General features: G+C 46.9%; 1 protein-coding gene across 1 annotated transcript; it reads right to left on the bottom strand.

The window, feature by feature from the left end:
* Positions 1-220: 220 nt before the first annotated feature.
* Positions 221-15091, bottom strand: Fam161b (FAM161 centrosomal protein B). Its single transcript, XM_057782363.1, has 9 exons — positions 14939-15091; positions 11138-11457; positions 9575-10125; positions 8510-8859; positions 6846-6973; positions 4025-4189; positions 3702-3801; positions 2066-2205; positions 221-1689 (listed from the first exon to the last, which is right to left on the bottom strand). Exons 1-9 carry the CDS (start codon positions 14990-14992, stop codon positions 1617-1619), a joined length of 1881 nt encoding a protein of 626 aa, XP_057638346.1. The 5' UTR covers positions 14993-15091; the 3' UTR covers positions 221-1616.
* Positions 15092-15271: the final 180 nt, after the last annotated feature.

Raw genomic sequence — 15271 nt, 5'->3', positions numbered from 1 at the left:
AAAGGAAAAACACTACTACCATAAGATAGGGTGCTAGCTTTTAGGATACTATATAGGTAAAACTGAACTGAGGAGCCTTAGGAAACCAGACAAGGTGGTGGTGGTGCACACCTTTAATCCCAGCACTGGGCAGGCAGAGACATTAGCTCTGAGTTTGAGGCCAGCTGGTCTATGCAGAGAAACCCTATCTTGAAAAAGAAAACCTGACAGCACTGTTTAGAACTGGCAAACCTAAGCTGGTGGTGGTGGTGTACCCCTTTAATGTTAGCACACAGGAGGCAGAGGCAGCTGGATCTCTTGAGTTCAAGGCCAGCCTGGAACAGAGAGTTCCAGGACAATGGGAGCTACCTCAACTTAAAAAAACAAAACAAAAAAACAAGCAAACAGAACTGGCAAACCTAAATTGCTATTGTCAGAGTATCAATCTAAAATATGACGTCTAAGGGGGCTGGAGGGATGGCTCAGTGGTTAAGAGCACTGGCTGCTCTTCCAGAGGTCCTGAGTTCAATTCCCAGCAACCACATGGTGGCTCACAACCATCTGTAATGAGATCTGGCACCCTCCTCTGGCGTGCGGGCATACATGGAGGCAGAATGTTGTATACATAATAAGTAAGTAAATAAATAAATAAATAAATTTTTTAAAAAATATGACTTCTAAGTCTTGGAAAATGGCAGTAATAAATGGTAATTTTCCCAGAAATGGTTAAATATGAGAAATGGGCTTCTATTAGCCTGTTATCTGCCTACAGCACAGCTAATTGACAAAAACATCCCGAAGATTACTTATTAGTACAAAATCACAGTGTTCAGAAGTTTTATGTAAAATGAATTTTATGCTGTTACAAACATTCACATAGTGCTATGTTCTCAGGAATGGCAGAACAGAACTGCTGTTCTGAGTTTGTTATTGGCATGCATAATTATCCTTTAGTATGGAGACTAAGTTCATAGCAATTACTTGTTTTTCCAAAATTATCAGTCTTTCTTTGCTTTCTACAACAGTGATGTTCAATCCAGGACTTTTTTGCCCTCTAGAGGCCATTTGGCAATGGGTGCTACAGGGCATACAGTAGGTAGAGGCAAGGGGTGCGAAGACATCCTACAAACAACAACTGACCTGTTCCTGTGTATCAGATGCTAGTGATAGGGCCTGTGTGTCAGGTTGCAGATGTAGACCGAGACCTACGTTTTATTACACACACAGTATTCCTAAAGGTTTGGTTGCCAGGACACCAGGTTTCTGGCTGCTGATGAGAATGTGTATGGTCTGGCGGCCCTGGATCTCTAGTTCCTTATTGCTACCCGTTTTTCTACCTGCATTCCTCTTGTACCTACTCCATAGGTGTGGGCTTCTACCTTGTTTTCTGTGCCCACTCCTTAAGTGTCAAGCGCAAAGCAAGAACCTTGGACCCCTCCACTTCCAACTCTACTTCGATCTCTTCAAGCCATTTCTGTTGTTATTTTCTCCCATTCTCTAACAGTAGCCATGGCTCTAAACTCAAGCTCCTCACCTAGTTGGCTGCTTGATGATCAGATGTGGTAATGATGAACGGACTGCTTCAATAAGCAGTTTGGTTAGCTGTTCAAGCCATTGCTCTTCAGTTCCTCCATGGGTCAGCAGATTGGTCCAGAGTCATCTAAATCCTGCCATGAATCTTGGATGCTGAGTTTTATAGTATTATGGATGCTGGGAAAACAATATTGTAAATTGAAAGGATGTATAAGGCTTAAGAATGGTCTCAGCATTTTCATTATTTGGTAGAAATATAATTTTAAAGATAAAAACAGCAATTACTTGGGATTAAAACAATAAAACTGGAAATAACAGTAATATTCTGCTTTTATGACGTATCAGTTATGAAAGAGGTGACACCAGGGAGTCAGCTATAAGGAGAAGTCTGCCAGCCAAGCAGTTTGGTCATCTCACAAGTAGAGATGTGTGGACAAGCTGCAGTGGAAGTACAGGACTGTAAACTCAAAATGAGTAACGTCTCTAAATTTCCCTTAGTGGTGTCATTGGGGATGACAAGTTAGAGCCACAGATGATACCAGGGTCTCAGTACCTAGGAGAATCCTTGGCTTTGGCTTTCTTGCCTTGCACAGCATGTGTGCCTTGACTCTTGGTTCTCACAAACTCTTCCTCCAGGCCAGCCTGCCTCAGGGTGTCCCGATACCGCTCTTCTGCTTCTTTCCTGGCGAGGGCCTGTGGAGTGGGAATTGGCTGACTGTAGAAGTCTCGTGAATTATGACAATCAGTCTTCATAATATTGCCCCTTCCACCACCCCCACCTTTAGTGCTAGACAAAAGTTGGTACAACAATCACATTGAGGCTTATTTTGTAGCCATAGCTGGTAAAAAGGAGTCCCATGGGGATATTGTTCAAATGCAGGTTTCCATTTAGTAGGTCTCAGATGAGGTCTACAATTCTGTATTCTAACACTTCGGGGAGGTGTCAACTGTTAATTAATTTGAGAGCCACATCTTTGAAAAGCACCCAAACCATCATCATCAGGAAGACTAACATATTAAAATCCTTAGCAGAATGACAATGGTCCTTATATAGCCAGAAGAAGCCTATCTTGTTTTACCGATTCAAGAACAAAACCATAGGCTAGCTTTGTATTTTGTTCCAGTATGTTGAAAGATCTGTTGTGAAAAGAAGAATGAGCTTACTTGACAAAAATGGACATAAGGAGGTCAGCCTAAGTAAATTCTAGGGGGAGGGCATCAGGAGATCCACCATTACCTAGGAATAGCACACACTCGTATGATGGAGCGCTCACCCACACTGAACCAGAGTCAGACACAGCACCTAACTGCCTGAGGTGAGCTTCCTTAGGGAGATCTCTGGAAAGAGATTTCTGGGGTACTTAAAAGCAAGCACCCTGACCCTTAAGGACCTACGTTTGGAGTAAAATGGCATTAATAAAACAAATAGCCTTTGTCATTAACTAACTGCCTGACATAAGCAATGTAAAAGCTGGGCGTGGTGGTACATTTCTTTAGTCCCAGCAAAGGGGAGATTAAGGCATTCAAGTCCAGCCTGCCACTCAATGAGTTATAGGTCAGCTTGTACCACATAAAAAGAAACCCTGTCTCAAATTTTTTTTTTTTTTTTTTTGGTTTTTCGAGACAGGGTTTCTCTGTGGCTTTGGAGCCTTTCCTGGAACTAGCTCTTGTAGACCAGGCTGGTCTCGAACTCACAAAGATCCGCCTGTCTCTGCCTCCTGAGTGCTGGGATTAAAGGCGTGCGTTAAAAAGTGAAAAGAAATACTTGTTTTGGCTCATAGTTTCAGAAGTCTGAGACCATAGTCCCTTGGCCCTGTCACTTTAACGTCTGGCAAGGCTGAACATTATGGAGGTAAAAGCATATGGCAGGGGCTCTGCAGATCATCATGGCCAATCAAAGAGAATGTGTGCCCGCGCCTTATCACCTGGCCCCCAGCTACTGAGTTCGTGCTGTCCATAGTCAGGGTGGGTCTTCCTTCCTTCCTTAGTTCTTTCTGGAAACACCCTCAAAGACACACCCAGACGTGTACTGCTTTAATTTCCTAGGTCATTCAGTACAACCAAATTGATGGAGTTCAATTTAGAATATCTGATTCCTAGGAAACTCTGATACTCACACAATAAAATCTTTTCACAGTTTCTAAGAAGCCTTGATTCAAGGCAGAGAAGAGTTGAGACTCTCGGTTTACCTTGGTAACTTGTTCGAAGAGATAGGGCCTTGTTTGTATTCTTCTCTTCATTTCTTCCAATTCTTTCTTATATTCCTTTGTTCTTTTACGGTCATTGTTCCTGGAATTAACAAAGTTTCTAGAAGCAACCAATCTTTTTTAATCAGAAAACCCTTCATTCAGATTAAGCAGAGTCATTCCCACATACACTGAATTCCTACTGCCTGCCAAAATCCTTGACTGACTTTGATGACTCATTTTACCCTGACTCCATCTTGCTATTTCAAAGCCTGCGATGTGCTGGAACTTAACCCAGGTGCTCCTCTAGCACGGGGGATACTGACCGGTTCTCTTTCAGCTTCGCTTTGAACACCTCTTCCAGGCTTTTATGGGGATCCATGGCTTTAGCCCGCAGGGTCACTGATTTAGACATGGCTTGACAGTTCTTTTTGTGCATCTCCAGCCACTGAATGCTCTTGTCTGATTTGTCCTTTTTTTCAAGTGACATTCTAAAGGAGAAAGCAAAAGTGAGAGATAACATGGGTACATTTATAAGCAATCTTAGTGACTTCTCTGGAAAGTCAAAGTCAGTTAAGTGGTTTTTTGTTTTGTTTTGTTTTTTTGTTTTGGGTAAGATTTTTTTGTTTGTTTGAAGGGGTGTGTGCTCATGTGAGTGCAGGTGCCCACAGGGTCCAGAGAGGGCATCAAGTCTGCTGAAGTGACAGGTGGGTTGTCAGCTGCCCAGTGTGGGTGCTAGGACCCATATTCAAGTCCTCCACAGTACATGTTCTTAACCACTGAGCCATCTTCAGCCCCTAGCTGGTGTTTCTACGAATAAGGTTATATTTTCTATAAATTTGCCACAAGTACACTTCCAGAAACAATGATTCTGGGTATGGGCATGGTGGTAAAAAATCCTACACTTGAGAGCAGGATTGGATGCTCAGGATGTCCCTGGCCTACATGGGACCCCATCTCGACAAACAAACATGTATTCTGGAGTGGAAAACAGTGGTAGATGATGCCGTTCCAGCCCTTTGGGTCCTGTGATTTCCCACCAAGAGGTACCCATCTTCTTTCTCTCTGTCTTCAGAAGACACGAGTTAAAATGGCCTTACAGCTAAAATTCAGTAGGTCTGCTAGGCTTTCCCCTATCTGGAGCAGTACTATGGCTACTGTTTACCAAGCCGCCTACCAGGAGCCAAAGACCATTCCATTTCATGTGATTCTCACAAGGCCTTGATGAGGTAGACACGTGAGGCCCCTTCTGACATGGGACTGAGTGGCAGAAAGTCTCTTGTTCAGAGCTACTCGGAATACAAAGGGAAACCAAAACCAGAACCAGGATGGTGGATTCCCGAGTTTGCCCTTTACCACTGTGCAGGCAGTGACTTAGGCTCCCAGATCTCTGAGAGGTCTGGAAACAGGCCTCCAATGTAGGTAATGTGGGTTCAACTTGGAGCACTCAGTTCATGTAATTACTCTAGAGTTCTGTGGTGGGTTCCCCCAAAAGACTCTGCACGTAGAAATAAAAACGGCAGGAAGAAAGGCACAGAAGCTTAATCTGCTAAAGTGCCTACCCCGCCATTGGGCAGCATATATGGTCGCTTCCTAGGCCTTGGGATACTGGTGCGCTTGGTCTGGGGTTAGTTGCCATGAAATCTGAGGCAGGAGGGGTATCACTACATCCTAAGTATATTCTTACAAGGTGTGACAGGAACATAGGGTCCTGTTATGCCCTGGGAGCCTCTCGGGAGGAACTGGGGTGTCAGCCCGGGCTCAGCTAGATCATCGCTCCCTGGCTCACTCCAGAGCCCTGGCATAGGACTCCCTGTAGCGAGCTGCGTGAAGCCACACCTGATGGCAATGTAGAGAGCTGCGTGGAGTCGCACATGATGGTGCTGGCTCCCACCCTCCGCAATCCCGAAAGCGAGTGCTCTCTGTGATAATCAACTCCTATGGCTAAGGCCTGACTTATGCTATTATCACACAATGATTGTCAGCTGCTTGCATATGCACGGACCTATGGGCAGTGCCCACCTGGCAATCCGGGGTTGGTTGCCCATGCCTACTTAAGGGCTGGGAGAGGTTTGCCCAGGGAGAGAGAGAAAGAAATTTTACAATTGTCAAAAGGTCCTGAAATAAAACTGCAGTGAGAAGAGCTCCGGTGGTCGCGTCATCCTTGCTGGACTAAATGAGAACAGCACCACAGAGGCAGGTCAGCTTGACTGCTAGAAAGTCCACAGACTTGGACTTTTTTTTTCTTATGGAAAGAAAAGGTCGTCGAGCACACTGCAAGGGACAGCAGGCTGGACAAAAACAACACTACAGTACTACTAACAGTCTCATAGGCAGGCTTTACACATTCTCTTTCTCTGGAAACTTCTGTCTCTCTAGCCTTTGTCTGACTCATTCCTCCTTATTCCTCAGAGAGGCAGTTTTCATAGTATGCATGTGGAAGTCAGGGAGAGCTTGCAAGAGTCAATTCTCACATTCTACCACGGGGGTCTGGTCCAGGGATTGAACGGAGGTCGGCAGGCTCACCAGCAAGTGCATTCATCTACTCTGCCGTCTAGTTGGCCTCACCTTATGTTGAGACAGCAGCTGCTCACTGAATATGGAACTCCCATTTTGGCTAGAATGGATGTCCAACAAGCTGGAGGATTTTCTCTCTCCATCCACTACTGACCCAAAAGAGCAAGCGCTGTGGGCACAGCTGTAGGCACAGACTGTAGGGTGCCAAGGATCTGAACTCGGGTCCTCGGGTTTGCACAGCAAATGCTTTACCAACTGAGTCATCTCCCAGTCCCTTCCTCCTTATTCTTATCCTTGATGTTTTACCTTAGACATGTGAGAGCACTACCCTAGGTGCCCTGTGTCGTCATAGTCCTCTATACTGACTGCTTATAAGACAGGGCAATCACCTGAAAAACCCCACATTTCGGACTTCATATTACACTCTAAGTTCCCCAGGGTATCTCTAGCTTGACGTCGTGTCTTGCACAGACTAAGACCTCAAAGGGATTTGCTGGATGGGAGCACATATTCCCGCCCCATCAGAGAATTCCTCCAGCCCCTTGAGATGTCCCTGATAATGGCAGAAGAGACCCAGCAGCAGGACCAGCTCTAGTTCTGCCATGGGTCTGCTGTGACCTCCTTACTCACCTGACTGCAGACTCCCTCTTCCTGGTAGCATCTGTGATGTGCACAGGGAGGGTGTTGGCAGAAAAGGAAGCAAGACCACTCAGAGAATGACTCCTTGGCAAGGTGGTAGTGGCTGGCTGAGGGGACTTCTACAAGAAAGGAGAGCTGGCATTGGTGACAACATGAAATTAGTTTTTCTTTTTGCTTTTTTTTAAACAAATCGTTTTTTCTTTCTTTCTTTCTTTCTTTTTTTTTTTTCAAGACAGGGTTTTGCTGTAGTTTTAGAGCCTGTCCTGGAACTAGCTCTTGTAGACCAGGCTGGTCTCGAACTCACAGAGATCCGCCTGCCTCTGCCTCCTGAGTGCTGGGATTAAAGGCATGCGCCACCACCACCCGGCTTCTTCTTCTTCTTTTTTTTTTTAAAGATTTATTTATTCATTATGTATACAGTGTTCTGTCTCATGTATGCCCGAAGGCCAGAAGAGGGCACCAGATCTCAGTACAGATGGTTGTGAACCACCCTGTGGTTGCTGGGAATTGAACTCTGAAAGAGCAGCCAGTGCTCTTATCCGCTGAGCCATCTCTCCAGCCCATGCAATTAGTTTCTATCCTAATTAGGATTCAGTTTCAGTGAAGGACTAGAAATGAGAATATTTATTTCCTCCACCCCTGGGGAAAAGGAGAACAAGATCTTATTTAGTTACAAGGCCCAAACTTGCATACCAATCCTAATGTTTTTGTTTGTTTGTTTTTTTGATATGGTTTTTTTTTTTTTTTTTTTTTTTCTGAGACAGGGTTTCTCTGTAGCTTTGGAGCCTATCCTGGAACTAGCTCTTGTAGACCAGGCTAGTTTCAAACTCACAGAGATTCACCTGCCTCTGCCTCCCGAGTGCTAGGATTAAAGGCGTGCGCCACTACCACCCGGCCCCCAATCCTAATGTTTTTAATAATTGTGTGATTAGCTTTGTCCATCTAATCCACTCTAGAATCACTGGGAAGAGAATCTCACTATGGTGCTGTCTGGATCAGGTAGTCTGGGGGTGTGTCCACGGGGTTGTCTTAATTATGTTAATTAAGGTGGGGAGAGCCACCAGCTGTGTGTGTGGATAAAGAGCGAGCACAAGGGTGTGTGCACTCGCTCTTTGCTCTTGACTATAAATAAGATGAGTGGAAGTCCCGCCACTGTGACTTCCCGGCTGTACCAGACTGCAACCTGGGACTATGAGCTAGAATGAGCTGCCTGGTCAATGTATTCTATCACAGTGACAGGACACAAAGCCAAGACAGACTGGACTCTCAGGCTTGCTTGGACTTACATCTGCAGAAATCCCTCTAGGGAGGTGGGAAAGGTGTGTTCTTGTTTTCAGTTTACAGATCTGCTAGGGGCTGAAGAGACAGCCCAGACTTTTAGAGCACTAACCGCTCTTCTGGTAGTCCTGAGTTCAATTCCCAGCAACCACATGGGATCACACCCATCTCTAATGAGATCTGTTGCCCTCTTCTTTCGTGCAGGCGGAACACTGTATTCATAATAAATAAATCTTTTTAAAAAATGTGGATCTGAGTGCAACTGAGCAGGTGGTCAAAACAGAAAAAGAAAAATGTCAAGACAACTGTCTTCCTTTGAGACCTGGGTCTATCTACTGCATGTCAGGCCTCAGACCCTGGCCCTCCCTGCCACCTGCCTGGCTTCTCTTTCTCCCGCCTTCAGCAGTAGCGACATCACAGGGCCGTGGAGTGTGGCACAGGCTGGCCGTCCGTAGCAGGAAGGGCTTGTTTCGCGTTGTCTCCCGGGTCTCCCGTCTCTTGGCAGCTCTTCTCTGGAAAGCCTTGTAAAGGCCCTCATAGTCAGGGACCACAGGGTTCACCCGAGGCTGGAATCCAAATTCTGTCTGTAGAAAGCTCAGTTTTTCCTCCTGGGTGCGGGTAGCTGTGCGAGGAGTCTGGCTACTGGACGTGCTGATGGGGGACGAAGCCATCTTGAGCATGTCCATGGCTCGCATCTGGATTCGAATTTTCCTGAGGAGCTCTGCTTCTGTGAGAGGGCAGTGAAGGAAGAGAGAGGTGACAAGTCTGGAGGGCACTCTCCCCTTTTTTGGAGACAGACTCTCACTGTGCAGCCCAGATTGGTCTCCAATTTATCTAAACCCTGCTGCCTTGACCTCCTGAGAAGGTGGGATTAGAGGCACAGGCAACCACGGGCCAAACTTACCCTCATTTAAACACTAAAGTCCGTGGTAGATAATAGGGGAATGCTAACAACCATCCCCCAATGGTTAGTCCCTCTCCAGGGTGAGGGAGGGACAGGTGGCCCTCCCACAGGCAGCAGGCTGGAGTGGTACTGGCTGGTGGAGGTCCTTTGCTTCCATAGCTGTGCTGCTCCAGAGGTTTCCACGTGTACTTACAGAAACAGGTCGGGGGGGGGGGTGCTGTAGGAGCACTCTACAAACCAGTGTGTCTCAACCGGTGGGTGGATATAGCCTTTATATCAGATTTTATATTACGATCCATGACAGTAGCAAAATGACAGTTATGAAGTAACAATGAAATACTTTTCTGGTTGGGGTCAGCACAGCACACACAGCATGAGGAACTGCCAGTAAAGGGTCACAGCATTAGGAAGGGGGAGAGCCACTGTGGACAGACCCAGTCCTCTCTGCTGGCCTACATCGACTGTGCATGGGGTAATCCCCACACCAGTGGAGTCCCTGAACCTTCATGTACATCTCTGTAGCGCCTTGTATCCTTACCCTGGAGTTTGTCCCCAAGGGCTGGTTCCAGAATGGCCTTGGGGATCCTTCTAGTGGCCTTCTTTGGGGGGACCTTGGCCTGAGCTACTGCAGCCGAGTCTGTCTGTGGAGCAGCTTCCTTTTTCTGTTCTTTCCTTTCATGGAAGCTGAAGGGCTTCAAGGAGGAGAGAAGCAGCTCCTTCCTCTTCTGGATCCCTGCACGCCTCCGTGCCTCGCTGCGCTCCATGATCTCCTGGTATAGTGGGAGGTAGACATGCGCCGGCACAGGCTGGGCCCGGAACTGCCGGAAGCACTCAGACTCCTCTTGCCCCTGTTTCTGGGCCTGCAGCCTCTCCTGCTCAAAGGAAGCAGGTGAGGCCAGCCACCGGGCCTTCTTCTGGGCCTCCCGCAGCGTCATGCGGAAGGGCTGAGGGACAGTAATGGAGGATGCCCAGGAGCAGACACTTCTGTGCTGGGAGGGAGGTCCAGAGTCTGAGGCTGGCAGGTTCTGTGTCTTGGCAAAGTCACAGGGAAGGCTGGTCATAGAGCTGCAGCGCCTCATGGAGCCACACCTGAGGAGAAAACTGCACTGTGAGACCCTGCAGTCAGGAGGCGAGTGCCTCTCTGAGTGTGTTCCCCTTCACCCCACCATCCTCCCTACCCAGCAGATCATAACCAAGAGACTTCTTAGCCTTGGCCCCAAAGCCCCAAAGGCTTCCCTTCTTGCCACAGGCAGTCTCAGAGGCCCAATGGAAACTATCCCCTAAGAATTCATGCAGGAATTGCCACTTGGCATTCTGATAACTGCCTAAGATAAACAGTGCAGTGGGGTAGCACAGGGCTGCAGAGTCAAGGGATCCAATTCAAACCTTGAGGTGTTTGGATTTCCCATGTAGAGTGACAAAAATAATATCCACTCATGAGCTTATTGGAAAGAGAGTACATATTAAAAGAGATAAAGGCTAGTGTGGTGGCGGAAGCCTGTAATCCAAGCCCTTGAGAGGTGTAACTGGAAAGGAAGCTCAGGAGTTTAAGGTCAGCCTGCAGTATATGAGACTCTGTCTCAAAAAGACAGGAAACAAACAAAAGATAGAGCATATATGCATTGGCAGACTTGGCCACAGGCAATGAACCTTGTCACTCTTGGAGGAAAGGCTGTCTGGGAAAGGAATCCTGTGGGTCATTCCTGTGCTTCAACTAAGTAAGTGCTGCCCAGAGTTATTTAGGATGGATGGCCAGGTAAGACTCAAAACACACGGGCTGGAGAGATGGTTCAGCAGTTAAGAGTGTTTGCTCAGAGCTGTCTGTACCTTCAGTTCCAGGGAACCCAACGTTCTTCTGTTCTCCACGGTCACTAGGCAAATACATGGTACACAGTACATGCAGGCAGAACACCCATAGATAGAAAATAGCATTATTCAAAAGAATTGCAGCGGGTGGCTGGATCCCAGAGCTAACTCTGGGCTGGGTCTTAGATGAATGACAACTTCCAGAGGTGGTCTGACAGGGAAGGCAAGGGTCCTGAGCTATGGCACGACTGGCCTGCAGTGCCGGAATGTGCCGTCACTGAGTGCAGTTTCTTACCGAAGAAATGGAGGGTCCCGGACCTGTGGCTTCCCCCTGCTCTTGTCTTGGAAGAAAGTCTCTAAGTCTTCCTCATCGTCAGAGCTGTCCTGACCACTGTCTGGGTCAGACTGACACGGAGACTCTAGCCGACTCCACCTGCCTTTCTGCTTTCCAACCTGTAAGGTCCTAGAAAAGCTCCCAGTGGAGTCAGAAGCAGAATCTGTTTCCTCCTCTGGGCTGAGGAACTCATGAAGTTTTCCAGCTCTGGGCAAAACCAGCCCTTCTCCAGACAGCTCATCTTCTGGCTCAGTGTCTGAAGAAGATTTGGGGGGAAATATCTAAAACAAAAGAGAAATCAATAGTTAAGTTAAACTGTAATTTCAGAGCGACTCAAAAAATGACTTTAACCTTGCTTTGGATAAGGCCCGGAACTAAGAAGGGGCAAAGAAAAGTAAGATGTGTTCTTCACTCAAAAGCCATTTCCCAATACAATGTATTATATGCCTGTCTATGGGCAGGGACCGTGCAGAAGAGCTAATGCCAGTTCCCTGCTCCGCTCAGCATGAAGAGCATCCTGAGTATAGAGGGAAGCACACATTCTGTTCTCAGTGCTCCAGGACGCCTGCCCGTGACCTTGGCTACCCTCTGTTCCCAGGGTGATTTGGGATTAACCTAATTGTTCCCCATCTTCCTCTTATTTCCCCAGACACCCTTACTTTCCTCACATCCTAGCCAACTTCCACATCGTCACCAGGAAAGGATGACTGACATCAGGAATGGTGTGTCTAGGTGAAAGAGCGACCTGAGAGTAGAACACCCAACTCAGCGGCTGAGCCCTTGCCTAGCACTGTGAAGCACCAGCACCAAAACCACGTTCGTCCATGTGTACATAAGAACATTTGGGCCGGGTGCCTACTATGTCGTGAAGCTTGTATTCTCGTTAGAACAGGATAACACAAATGTGCCCTGGGAAAGCTTTTCTGCCGATACGCGTCCGAGGTCATCAGGGTACCAATAATCAGGATTAAATTCATCAACTTGTAGCATAGCCTCCAGGAAAACTATAGCAAATGTGTGGGGACAGAGTTGTAGCATTGGCATGCTCAGACTGTTTTGAGAAGAGGGTCAGGGGAAGAGGGGCCAATTCTGGACAGTGCTGGGATGGATCGAGAATGGTCTAGTAAGGTGGGTAACAGAGCAGGACAAAGGGCAACAACGGATAAGTAAGCATTATCACTTCTTTGGCTGTACCTGTTAGTCTGAGTGACACAGAGGTCTTTCACTTACGATGGGGCTGTGGATAGTAAACCCATTCGCAGACAGTACTTTAAGTAGAAGGGCACTAATACATAATACACTAATACCTGGCGAGCATTTAGCTTACCAACACAGAGCACTTAGAGGCTAGCCATCGCTCACTCTCCTGATTGTGCGACTCACTAAGAACTGCAAGTCACAGCAACTGCCCAACACAGGGATCCTACGGCTACTCAGAGAAAGACTGAAAATCTGGGGCTGGACTTTGGTTCCACAGCAGAACACTTACGTATGCACAGGGCTAGTCCCATAGGCTCAGTCCCCAGTACCACACGAGTAGAAAATAAAAGTTTAAAGTCTTGTTCCTGCTGAATGCATACTGCTTTGCCGCCATTATAAAGTTGAGAGCAGAAATGGACCACTGAGGTCAGGAATGTCTGATTCTCAGTTTTAGGCTGATTTTTATTTCCTCAAGTGAATCTTGAAGTGACAGGAAGAAGCTGGTGTGGCTGGAGGACTGGCCTGACATGCCCTTAGGTTGGCAGGAACTAGGCCAGGAGGGGAAGATAGACGCTTAGTTGCAATTGGAGCCGTCCATCTGGGTTAAAGATCTGTGTGTGCCCCTAGCTCCGTTGCTGAAGAGCATGTGATCCAGGGCTCAATTCTCTCTCTCCCTTTCCTTCTCTCCCTCGCTCCATCATCGTGACAGGGTCAAAGGGTGACCTTGAATTCTTTTTTTTTTAATATTTATTTATTTATTTATTTATTTATTTATTTATTTATTATGTATACAATATTCTGTCTGTATGACTGAAGGCCAGAAGAGGACACCAGACCTCTTTACAGATGGTTGTGAGCCACCATGTGGTTGCTGGGAATTGAACTCAGGACCTTTGGAAGAGCAGGCAATGCTCTTAACCACTGAGCCATCTCTCCAGCCCCCTGAATTCTTGATCTTTAGTCTCTTGAGTTGTTGGGATTACAGGTCTGAACCATAACGCTGGCTCTTTCTTTTTTTTTTTTTTTAAAGATTTATTTATTTATTATGTACACAACATTCTGCCTCGATGTATGCCCACACGCCAGAGGAGGGCGCCAGATCTCATTACAGATGGTTGTGAGCCACCATGTGGTTGCTGGGAATTGAACTCAGGACCTCTGGAAAAGCAGCCAGTGCTCTTAACCTCTGAGCCATCTCTCCAGCCCTGGCTCTTTCTTTTTAAAAATGTTACTGAAACACAATGCCCATGGTATACAACTCAACTTTTTTTTCTTTTAAATATTTATTTATTATGCATACAATATTCTGTCTGTGTGTATGTCTGCAGGCCAGAAGAGGGCACGCACCAGACCTCATTACAGATGGTTGTGAGCCACCATGTGGTTGCCGGGAATTGAACTCAGGTCCTTTGGAAGAGCAAACAATGCTCTTAACCTCTGAGCCATCTCTCCAGCCCCTACAACTCAACTCTTTAAGGCACTGGCTCTAATATAAGCATAATTGCTTAATTCTCACAGTGTAATTCAGAACATTTTCTTCCTTCCCCTAAAGCAGTAAAGCGGTGGTTCAACCTTCCTAATGCTACAACCCCTTAATATGGTTCCCCATGTTGGGCTGACCCCCAATCAGTTAATTTTTTAAAGATTTATTTATTTATTATGTATATAGTTTTCTGTCTGTCTGTATGCTTGCTGGCCAGAAGAGGGCACCAGGTCTCATTACAGATGGCTATGAGCCACCATGTGGTTGCTGGGAATTGAACTCAGGATGTCTCAGTGCTCTTAACCTCTGAGCTGTCTCTCCAGCCCCATAAAGTTATTTGTAGTGCTTCTTCACAGCTGTAATTTTGCTACTGTTATGAATCCTGATGTAAATATCTGATATCCCATCGCTAGGAAAGGGTCATATGCCTCCCAAAGGGGCCAGGACTCTCAGGTTGAGAACAATGGTCCTAAAGAAACACTACAGCCTTTAGTAGCTATTTTTTAATTTCCCTTAACCATCGCACATCGTTTCTCACTCTGTTAGCCCTAAGCAACCACCAGCCTACCTTCGGTCTTTATAGATTTGGGGAAAATTGTTTAATCTGTCTTGTTTTCTAGAAAATGAGGTTGAGAGTAGACACACATACAGTTGAATGAACCTTAGTATATCCGCAAAGCTGCGCATTCATCACTACAGTATATTTCCTTACTCTAAAACAACAAACCTTGGCAGCCTTTGGAAGCCTCTCCCTGTTTCTCCCCTCTTCCTCAGTCGCACGCAACGACTTGCCCCTTAGGTTTGCCTTTTCTGGATAATTATATGTAGCTGGAGATCACTTTAATATTTTCAAGGTTAATTCGTGGTTTGTTATTGCTACGCTCCCCGATGCCAGAGCCTGGTACATGAAGCAAGTGGTTCAAGTCCCCAAGACAGAGTCCCTCAACATCTAAGCACACGTTAATTGTAATTCCACGCCCTTCGGTGACACTCCCCTGACTCTGTCTCCACGGCAACGCCAGTTTCCCCTCTTGGGGATTCCTTTCTGAGGCATCCTGCTACCTCCTTTCTCCGCTCACCTCACGGCTCCACTCGGCGCATTCGGGGGCCCCGGCAGATCTCCCCACAGTCATCTTCCTAACCAGAAGCAGAAGCGGCGGCGACAGCGGCGGTGACAGCAGCGCGGCCGGCGAGGCACTGGTAGCCACGCCCCTTTGTAGCGCTAGCCTCGGATTGGCTTCCAGTGTTCAGTCTGTTCCGCCGAAGGAGTCAGGAGCCACTTTCTAATTGGCTTAATCTCTCCGCCCATTTGACTTCCGGTCCTGAAGACAGGCCTGAAGCCGTACAGGGTTGAAAGACTCTGCCCCGGAAGTGCTACCCAGGCGGGTGCTTGGAGTGTCGAGGGCGCAGGC

Source organism: Chionomys nivalis, chromosome 10 (genome assembly GCF_950005125.1).
Source record: "Chionomys nivalis chromosome 10, mChiNiv1.1, whole genome shotgun sequence".
NCBI classification, from domain to species: domain Eukaryota; kingdom Metazoa; phylum Chordata; class Mammalia; order Rodentia; family Cricetidae; genus Chionomys; species Chionomys nivalis.
This window is presented reverse-complemented; position numbering and strand designations above follow the sequence as displayed.

Bases quoted from the DNA above. Each gene is read 5' to 3' on its own strand.
- Fam161b (XM_057782363.1), bottom strand. From the start codon at position 14,992: ATGACTGTGGGGAGATCTGCCGGGGCCCCCGAATGCGCCGAGTGGAGC. The intron at 11,458-14,938 runs GTGAGCGGAGAA...CTTTTGTTTTAG, and splicing joins GCGCCGAGTGGAGCCGTGAG to ATATTTCCCCCCAAATCTTC. The intron at 4,190-6,845 runs GTGAGTAAGGAG...TTTCTCCTTTAG, and splicing joins AAGAGGGAGTCTGCAGTCAG to AATGTCACTTGAAAAAAAGG.